The sequence below is a fragment of the Anopheles coustani genome, chromosome 3 (assembly GCF_943734705.1).
Source record: "Anopheles coustani chromosome 3, idAnoCousDA_361_x.2, whole genome shotgun sequence".
Lineage (NCBI taxonomy): Eukaryota > Metazoa > Arthropoda > Insecta > Diptera > Culicidae > Anopheles > Anopheles coustani.
In genome coordinates this window covers 85,636,046-85,646,619 of record NC_071288.1, presented here as the reverse complement: position 1 = coordinate 85,646,619, position 10,574 = coordinate 85,636,046, and the positions used below count along the sequence as shown (strand labels likewise).

Genomic DNA, 10,574 nt, shown 5'->3' with positions numbered 1-10,574 from the left:
GGAAGGAAGAAAAACTGGCAAAACTGTATTAAAAGGGCTACTAGCCGACCGGCAATCCTTTGCCACTGGTTTTCTCATTCCCCCAGCGTGGGCTTATATAATGCGACATCCGGAATACAAGCTGCGGTGAAATATTTGCAAGAATCAGTGCGAAAAGAAACCGTCTCGTGGCCCGTCAACGACTGCCTGCCATCGATCTCGCACTGCCGTTATTGCTCCTTTTATTTATTTTATTAATAACTCCCGACCCTTTCCTCCGAGCATCGGCACGACAACCTTCGACTGCGAGGAACTCTACCCCGGGATGTCAGCGTACGTAATAAATATGATTTAATTACAATATAAATTGTGATTTCATGGATGGCGTGGTAGTAAACGCGTGGTTCCCCACACGTGGCCTCCCGTGGGGTAACTTATTCGCTTGATAACTGAACTAATCCGCCAACCTGCTTCCCGGTACATGAAATTCCGGAAGTGTACCTTCCGCACTGGGCTGGTTGTCGCGAGCGTCCCCCGTTCGACGGAGGCAAGCATACCTTTGCACTTGAAACGCAATGACACGCATTAGCCAATATGCTTCCTGCCGTGGGCCAATAAGAGAGGTACGTGAAAAAAAAAACATATATCTCAACGGCGCCCAGTTTACGGTTGGTGCCGACGACGGTTTGGCGATTATGATAAATTCCATTACAGTATTTATTGGTTACTGCTTATTACCGTCTCGATAAATTGCTTATTACAGCCGTTTGCGTCGATAGACATGGGTCCGCGTTTGAAGGGGTGGATAAAATGATGCAGGTTTTTGCTGAAGCCAACAAGTACGCCCCAATCCCAATGATAATCGTTAACTGATTTTCGAGCTGCAAGAAAAGTAGTTTATTGTAGTATCAAACACGATTGAACGTTTGTACTTATAAATGCCCAAGTGTGTATTTCGCTAGTATTATAAACTAAGAAATCATTAATGGCACTTTAAACTGTAGCAAATGGTTTGATCAATATCAAAAATGATTTTTCGTTTGTTGATCAACTGGAGCAATTTTTATGAGAAGAATAGTGCAATTTTATCATAGGAATGTATTAAGAAGCTGATTTACAAACCAAAAACCATCCATATTAGTGGCGTACAATAGTACCTGAAACTGTAAATGATTAGAAAGAGACGAATTTTGTATTGAGGAGTACTTTTTGACTACACGTTTCTACTATACGTAAAAGCGGTACAAATAGAATACTTTAAAAAAGAAGCTACATTAGAAGTAGCAAATGAGCCGAAATTGTATGTTTCCTTGGTTTTGCACTGTTTCAAAATAACTTGCTGAAATATCTTATTTTTTTTAAGTTAAGAATGAGATGTAAACCAAATGTGATGTAGGAAGGTTGAGATTTTTTTTAGTTCAACATACAATTTTAAAAGTCAAACAAAAAGCTGTTTTGCTTAGAAGACTTGATTTTGCCTCATTCTCCTCTACAAATTGCTTTATGATGTATTTTATCACTGTTTGACAAAACAAGTGCTAAGATTCTAGATAAGAGATGATTTTACGATATTATACGAAGTACGAAAATTATGATACAATAAAAATCCTAACATTTTTTTCAATTTCAGTGTCTGATACACACACATACAATTAGAAAGAAATAATACATATGGAAATTCTGTGACTGTGGAATGCTCTAAGCTCTGACATTCCTCTATAAGACGAAGGGAAGTCAATCGTGTCCAAAATCGAACGTTGCAAAACGCAAACAAACAAACCAATGTTACGAACCGCCATGAAAAGCAGCAAATTCCATAATTTTCTCCCTACGGAGCAAACACACGAAAGTCAAAATTGAAATCCCATTCCACACACCGCTGGGCAAATGTTGGGCAAGGGCCTCCACACCGTGCTGAAAAGATTACCACGATTACGATTTTCCATCATCACCGGCGGTGCATTGGAATTCCCGTGCCGTTTTGATACGGAACATCGTCTCGGATGCTGCCCTTTGTAGATGGTCGCTTCGTTTCGCCCGCGGCGGAAATATTTCACACATGATTAAGCCCCACATAAAGTATAATTGTTGTTGCCGGTGAGTTTGCCGACAGCTTCGCCCAAAACTCCCACGTCATCGGCCACTTCCACCCTAAGGCCACCCCCGCCGGGCGCACCCAGCACCCCGGGGGGAACATATTCTCACTATTACATTTGTACCGACCCCGAGTCCCTTCCTCCTGAACTAGCATCCGACTTTTTCCCCGGCTCCGGTTGGACTTTTCCCTTTGCTCGCCGGTGCGCCTTTCGCATCCGGTTGTGCGAATTTAATTTAATAATAAAAATGTACATAAACATGACTATTAAAGCCGCGCACACGACACTTCCTTTCCATTCCTCCACTCCACCGCACAGGACACTTTCGTAATAATTTTCCACAACAAGGCCACAAGCCCGCCAGATGATGAAGTTGTCCTTGCGGGGACTTTACCAACCGGGGTCGAACTGTTCTTTTTTTGCTACTCCCGTGGCGACGATTTCAGCGAAAATTCGATTCAGTACATTCCGCTCCAGTGTGACCGAAAGAGAGAGAGAGAGTGCAATGGAAAACGGGGTGGAAAATCCCGAACTGTCGACGGCTACGAAGGTGTGTTAAATGAAATTATGTTTTATTATTTGCAAGATTTATTCAGTGAACCCCGCCGGGTGAGCTGCTCATATGGCTGGCGGCGGGAAAATTTATGACACCGCCTTGCGTTTACCGCACAGCGCAAAGAGTTATGAATATTAGTTTGTATGGGATTTTCTCCGCCTTAGCGCGTACCTGTTCCGAGAAGTTTTAATAATTGTATACATGTTTTCCAGAATAAGTCACAAAGGTACTGCAGAAATTTAAAGGGTACTGTACAATGATTATGAAATGAGGCACACAAGTTCAGGAAGCGTGATTTTCTTTCTACCATAATTAAATTGAAGAAAATCATCAAAATCAAAAAATGATACACTCATTTTCTATCACTTTCATCAAACTCATTCGCATCATTCGTTCAAGTCACTCTCCTTACGACGTACTTTCTCGACAAGAGATAAAATTAATTTCTTTCGTTCTTCCGTCCCCACCCTTCCCGAAATCGTCCCGCATTTGCACTTTACGATGCAATTTCACATGTCAACGAGCGGCGGGCCCCGTTATCACTCACCGTTTAATCAGCTTCTAATTACACAAAGAAAAAGACGATGGGTCACAACGAAGCAAAAAGAAAAAGTCCCTCCTAATGAAGTACGCTTGAAGGAAAAATCTGTTTCGTTCCTTAAGCTGGTGTCGTTTTTCCTAAAACGTTGCCAGCGTCTCGGTTTGAGAACGGCGGGTTTTTTATTCGCCTTTGCCTCGAGGCTCTCGAGGAGCGCCGAGCGATACTTTGGAGCTTAAATTTATATTAATTTTTCGGAATTTAATTTAATCAAACCATTTACGCCCTTGCGCTTTGCGCTCGCAGTAGTCCAGACGCCGACCCCTGACGACGGAATCACTCATTATGGGGATATCCAGGGAAGGGGGAGGAGATGTGCGGTTTGTTAAGCGATGTTGTCAAATTGTGGCCGCGAGTTTCAACCGGGGTAGCTAACCTTTCCAACGAAGGCAAAACATATTCTTTTTGAAATGGTAAGGACTTCAAGAGAAAGCAACAAACAGGAAACGAACAGGGCAATCGTTTCCCAGGGAGTCGAAGGAGGGTTGCAGAGGGGGGGGATTGAAAAAATTTCCACTCCCTCCCATCAGACAGGCAGGATAATAACTGAGCGCGTACTTTCATTCGAAGACTTCCCAAATTTCGAGACTGTTCGTTGGTCCAAGAAAAGCCTCATAAAAATCCCCTGAAAAATAACTCCATAATACTCGCCCGTAATCTTATCATTTATATAACTTTTGATAGGTCCTTAGGCGGTACGTCCTGAGTCCGGTACGTTGGGTTTTCCCGAGGAAAAAATAGCCGCACGACGTTCGCCAGAGTGGTGTAGTTTTCCCCATTTTCTTAATTTTTTCTCCCCCTCCAACGCACCCCTCTCGGAAGGTTTGTGTCTTTCGACACCCTTCAAACAATCGACACGAGCAGGCCGGCCGGGTTTATGAGCCCGGGAAAATCGTTTCCACCCCGCATGAAGAAGAAAGCGAGCGGGTCGTTTACGCCTAAATTGAGAAAACGCTTGATGATGGGCCGATGGGCAGGCAATCGTCATTAGGCATTAGACGTGGTTGGTTCTTTCTTTTCCCATTCACCACTGACCGAGCTAATGAATCCGAAAATTATTAAACTGATAAGTGGCTAGCCGTGGAGAGAGTTGGCCCGTTTGGAGCATATTTCTGGCGCAATAAAACAAGGAACCTGTTAATGTTGTTTTGCGAGAAAAAAAGGTGTCGGGTGATGGTGTAACATGGGGTGAAAAAGATATAGAACTGCACGATTTTTTACCTTTTTTTAATGTTTCGACGCTTCTTTCGATGCAAAGGTGTCGTGTTACAGTTTCAAGCTTTTATCTCCACCGTAAAACGAGATCAGTTAATGTTGGAAAAAACAAACGTTTTCCTCATCCTTGCGACATCTGCCCTTTCGCTCGCGATCCGTCATATACGGTGCGAAGGCAATTTTTCTCATTACCATTCAAACGGAGCATCCGCGATAGGCAAATTCGTATCACCCATTGTTTGTTCACTCTCTAGGGAGAGAGAGGGGGAGAGAGGGGCAGTTCGGTCGCAATGTTTGTTTCATACTTGATCGCTCGCGGTAAACAATAGTCGATTTAAATATTTACACTCCCATTTCGGGGGCCAACTGTCGCCTGGCACTTTGGCAAATGATCGTTCGGATGTAGGCTGCTTTTGGGCAAGAGGGGATACGAGGAAGTGCCAAACGGGACGGGAGGAAAGGGCTGGGTGGTGAGCATTACGCATGCAGATCAAAACACGCGGTACTTGGAAGGAAAATCAATCGAAGGAAGTCCTTCATTCGCTTCATGTCTCGCCTTGCCCTTTTTGCTACCGTTGAAGCCGTTTCAGATTGTTTTTCAGTGTTGGAACATGATGCGCACAGTAGGTGTTTGCCGTGACGGTTCATGCAAAATATTTTTGAAACGATCTATTGTTGAAGAATACCATTATCAAGCTATTTCAAAAAAGAACATAATGTTAATTTAGCAACAAAAATTTAAAAAAAGTAACAGCAGCTATTTTCTGGTAAGGTAATATTTTTCTAAATAACCATTATAATACCGATAAAACACATTTAAATTAAATAAAAAAATAATGAAATCACATGTTTTCTTACTGTTTTTAGTCTTCTGCTAAAAGAATTAGAAAAAACATTGTTTTTTAAAAGAAACATATTACGGTCACAAACTTATATTAAACTAAACTAGAATCCCTGGCTTGCGAATAATAGATAAATACAACGATTTAATTGCCCTACGATTGTATATTAAAGCTCTTATATAGAATTGTTTGTTCAACGGAATACACAAGACAGCTAACGCGCAAGAAGTTATAGTTATAAAGCTAATTTGTGCTGGCAATAATTGCATTTGCTAGCCATTGCTAATATGTACTGGCAATAAAACTTAAAGAAACCACGAGTACACACAAGCCTTTCCGTTGTAATTGAGAACGCAAACATGTGTACAAATAGCCTATTTAATATTGTATACGGGTTTCATGCTTGTTAACGTCTATCATGATCATGATCAGTATTCGATTTGAGCGTACTTTTTTGTAAATTGTTTTGGAACAAATCAATTTCATTGAATCATCGCCATCGTGTAGAAAATATTTTTTTCGTATTCACTTTCAGCACTTCCACTTGGTCGGTTGCTCCGTTGAACGTACGCGGGTCGAAGAAGACGACCTCCGGTGTCATTCATCAATCAAACCACTCACAGTTGCCATTTGTTTGTTGCCACCGCACCACACTGCACCCCTTTTCAAGCGAATCGAACCAAGAATTTCGCGGTGAGGGCATGCATGTACCTTAAATGTGACAGGCTACGATTCCGTGGAGTATTACCATAAATGAATACTCTAGCCCCGCCAGAGGGTTTGGCGAACGGTCAAGGGATCGCCGTGTGCCCGTTTTCCGTCCGCCGACGGCAAACCGATGTTTCTTCGCCAGGACCGATAAGTCCCGGCCGAATGCAGATGATGCCGATGAAGATGATGACGGGTGGTTGGCAACGACAGGCGAGGCTTTGATGTGTCAAACTTCCCCACGCAGAGCCGAGCAATGACAATGTTGATAAACGTGGTTCTTCATTCTTCGCGCGAGAGCCAAAGGGTTCTCGAAAGGGGAACGGGAATGCCTATTTGTCGTTGCTATCGACCTTCGAGTGTCTCGAGCTGGATCGCACTTTCCGAGAGCTTCCCGCCGTGAGCCGAGTGGTGAAGTGTATATCCGATTTGGTTGCTTGGATAACCCATTGATATCGTGCTTCCTCCTACTTGAAGGTTTGCATAAATTTGTCAAAAGTGGACTGGAAACACTGAACGCCGGGTGTTCCACGAGCATGGAATCACTTTTGTTTTATTTTGCAATCGCACATAAGCAAGGACGTGGGTACTTCAAAGTTCGAACACATATATATATATATAACGGACTAGAGCCGTCGGTCGACTCGTGCCGTGAACAAAATGTTGCGCCATAACGCCCGGTCCTGTGCTGCAGATCTCCAACTCGAAACACCGATCCTCCGCAAGTCTGCCTCGACCTGGTCAAGCCATCGTACTCGCTGCGCCCCTCTCCTGCGCGTGCCTGTTGGGTCCTTTTCGATGACCTCCCTGGCTGGATAGCTAACAGGCCTCCTCGCTATATGTCCCAGCCATCTTAGTCTCCCGATTTTTACCAGGACACCAATTGGGGGATCACCTAGCAGCTCGTACAGCTCATCATTCCACCGCCTTCTCCAAGCGCCGTCCGCGTCCCGCACCCCTCCGAAGATCGAACGTAGCACCTTGCGTTCAAAAACGCCAAGTGCGCGCAGATCGCCTTCCAGTAAGGTCCATGTCTCATGTCCGTAGAGCACAACGGGCCTTATTAGAGTCCGGTAGAGCGTCAATTTTGTTCGCCTGGAGACACGACCAGATCGCAGCCACTTACGTAGACTACAGAAGGTGCGATTTCCAGCGAGGATGCGCCTCCGAATTTCCAAGGATGTGTCCGAGTCACATGTGACTTGGGATCCAAGGTATACGAATGAGTCCACCTCCTCCAGAGTGTCGTTATCCAAGGTGATGCCGGGAAAGGTATCTGGGGTGTTATCCCTAGACCCTAATCCTTGCATGTATTTTGTCTTTGACGTGTTGATCTGGAGTCCAACTCGCTGAGCTTCTGACTTAAGTCCAGCATACGTTTCCGCAACCGTCCTCTTGTTGATCGCAACAATGTCAATGTCGTCCGCGTAGCCCAGGAGTTGAATTGAGCGCCAGAAGATGGTACCTCGCGTGTCGATGCCTACTCGCCTTATCACACCTTCTAAGGCCACGTTGAACAGGATACATGAAAGGCTATCCCCTTGCCTCAGCCCTCTCTGGGAAGCAAACTGAGCGGACGCGACACCACCGACCCTTACAGAACACATCACATTGCCCATAGTCGCCCTACACAGCCTGATCAGCTTGTTCGGAAACTGAAACTCCTTCATCAGCATCCACAGCTGTTGCCGGTCAATGCTGTCATAGGCCGCCTTGAAGTCAATGAAGACGTGATGTGTTCTGCAGTTATACTCACGGCATTTTTGTAAAATCTGCCGGAGCGTAAACAGCTGGTCAGTTGTCGAGCGTCCATCCATGAAGCCGGCTTGATACTCCCCAACAAAGTTTTCGGCCAGGGGCAGCAACCGGTGGAGCAAAAGTTGAGAGAAGATCTTATAGGCGGCATTTGGTATGGTAATGCCACGGTAGTTCTCGCAGTCCAACCTATCCCCTTTTTTGAAGACCGGTACAACGACACCGGTCATCCAGTCCTGGGGTAGTTCTTCCATCTCCCAAACTTTGCCGATCACCAAATGAAGCACTCGAGCTAGGCTCTCCCCTCCGTGCTGGAAGAGCTCACCAGAGAGCTGATCATCACCCGCAGCTCGGTTGCTTTTAAGCTTCCGCATCACTTGCACGACTTCGTACAGGGATGGAACCGGGTAATCATCATCGTGCCCAGGTGCCCCAAGTGGTACTTCCGCATCCATGCTCCTATTCAAGTTAACCCCATTTAGGTGCTCCTCGAAGTGCTGCCTCCACCTTTCAACCACCTCGCCAGAGCTGGTGAGCAATCCACCCTCCCTATCCCGGCACATGTCTATGGCAGGCTCACTAGACCTACGTTCCCGGTTAACAAGCTCATAGAGCTTTCGGGTGTCACCAGACCGGTGGAGCTGCTCAAGGTCCTCAGCAGTTCGATGCTCCTGCGCTCTCTTTTTCCTCCTGCAGACCGAAACCAGCCTATTCCTGGCAACCCTATACTGCTCCACGTTGGCTCTCGTTCCAGCTTGGAGCATTCTACCCCAGGCAAAGTTCTTCTGGTCAGCGAGCAGCTGACACTCCGCATCAAACCAGTCTGATGTTCGTGACCTCGTTCTAGCACCCAGACTGCTGGAAGCTGAACTTTCCACTGCATGGCGAATTTTAGTCCATACCTCCTCCATTGGTGCAGTAGAGGCCTCATCCTCTGATGGAAGTGCCGCCTCTAGAGTCTGACCGTAGCGCACAGCCACTTCATTATCCTTTAGCAGGTCAATGTTGAAGCGGTGCGCTCTAGCGACCCGGGGTTTGTAGATCATTGCTAGCTTTGATCGCATGCAGACACCGAGTAGATAGTGGTCAGAACTCACATTAGGCTGCCGATAGCTGCGAATGTTCGTGACGTCCGAGAAAAAGCGGCCGTCAATTAGCACGTGGTCGATTTGGTTGCAGGTACGTAGGTCCGGTGATCTCCAGGTAGCCTTGTGGATATCCTTGCGAGGAAAGAAGGTGCTGCGGACAACCATTCCGCGGGAGGCTGCAAAGTTGATGCATCGATGACCATTGTTATTAGAGCAAGCATGCAGGCTGTGAGTCCCGATGGTTGCTTTAAAACACTCTTCCCTGCCAACTTGCGCGTTCATATCCCCAATAACGAGCTTGATGTCACGCCTCGAGCAGCTGTCGTACGCCTGCTCCATTAACGCATAAAAGGCATCCTTCTCATCATCGGGCCTACCTTCATGAGGGCAGTGTACGTTGATGAGCGCATAGTTGCGGAATCTCCCTTTAACTCGCAGCACACTCATACGCTCATTAATGGGTCTCCATCCAATAATGCGTTCCTGCATCCTACCCATCACTATAAAGCCAGTACCGAGCTCGTTGGTACTGCCACCACTTTGGTAAATGGTGGCAGCACACTGCCGAGGCTTCCACACTCTACTTCCTCTCCAGCAAAGTTCCTGCAGCGCAACAATAGAAAAACCGAGAGGGTTTATGGCGTCATATAGAAGACGATCAGCTCCGTCGAAGTTGAGAGATCTGCAATTCCAAGTCCCAAGCTTCCAATCATTGTCCTTTATTCGTAGCGTGGGTCTGGATCCGTTATTCCGATACGTATTTTGCATTATTTGTTCGTTCGTAGTATAAGTTAATTCGGCTGGCCTCCTTACTAGGGATGCGCAGCCTACACCTCGTGATGGGATTGCCACCTTGGGTATAGCTGACGAGGTTCCGCATTTCAGCTTCAGCCGCTCCACTGGAGATCAGACGCTGTTCCGAGCCGCTCCTATTGGAGAACAGACGCTCGTGGAGATTGGTGAGCCGCACCACTGGTGAACAGACGCTCACAAAGCGCCCACAGAGCGTACCCTGTAGACGCCCCCCTTTCCCTGTCAGCATACGACCCAAGTTCCCACCAGGGTTGGTTACCTGATCTTCACAAAGGTTACTCGCATCCCGGTTGGCACCACTAGGAGGTAGGGTAGGAGTTGTTTGGGGGGTGAATGGCCACTATCAAAGATCGATATATGGGGCCTCATGTTGCACCGGATCCCAAACCATTTACCAACCTACCAAGTTCGAACACAACATAAGTCATATGTGTAGGGCTACCCCCATACGGTGCCATTGTTTCTCACCATAGAACGAGATGGTAATGAGGAGAGTGGAAAAGACTTCACTCTTCGATTTGGGCTAACCATACATTCGGAGTCAGAAAATGTTTCACTTTATTTTATATCTACAAATTCGTCAATCCCATGTGAGACTGCAATTATACTCACTGTTTTACACACAAGCAAATAACTCACACATGATTTTAGCTAAATACCACATATTTCGAAGGTTAACATTGCCAATCTAAGTTAATAAGTTGAGTTTTAATAAAGAACAAGATGCAAGCAATAATCATACTATGCTACGCAATGTTGGTTAATAATGCAGCATTTATCAGATACCTACTTCAAAGTGTAGCTTAGCCACTGCTGTAAAATCAAAACCATTTAGGGTTTAAATACATTACATGGTCTTCTGCTATCTTAATCCGATCGTTCAATAAACAGAAATTCTTCCCAAAATGTTCTTGCCACAAATTA

The 10,574-nt window shown here is 45.7% G+C and overlaps 1 protein-coding gene across 1 annotated transcript; it reads right to left on the bottom strand.

Annotated features, from left to right (window-relative positions):
• Positions 1-5,307: 5,307 nt before the first annotated feature.
• LOC131268379 (uncharacterized) lies at positions 5,308-10,108 on the bottom strand. Its single transcript, XM_058270812.1, has 5 exons — positions 10,054-10,108; positions 9,669-9,869; positions 8,479-9,013; positions 7,121-8,334; positions 5,308-5,318 (listed from the first exon to the last, which is right to left on the bottom strand). The coding sequence occupies exons 1-5, from the start codon at positions 10,106-10,108 to the stop codon at positions 5,308-5,310; spliced, it is 2,016 nt and encodes a 671-aa protein (XP_058126795.1).
• Positions 10,109-10,574: the final 466 nt, after the last annotated feature.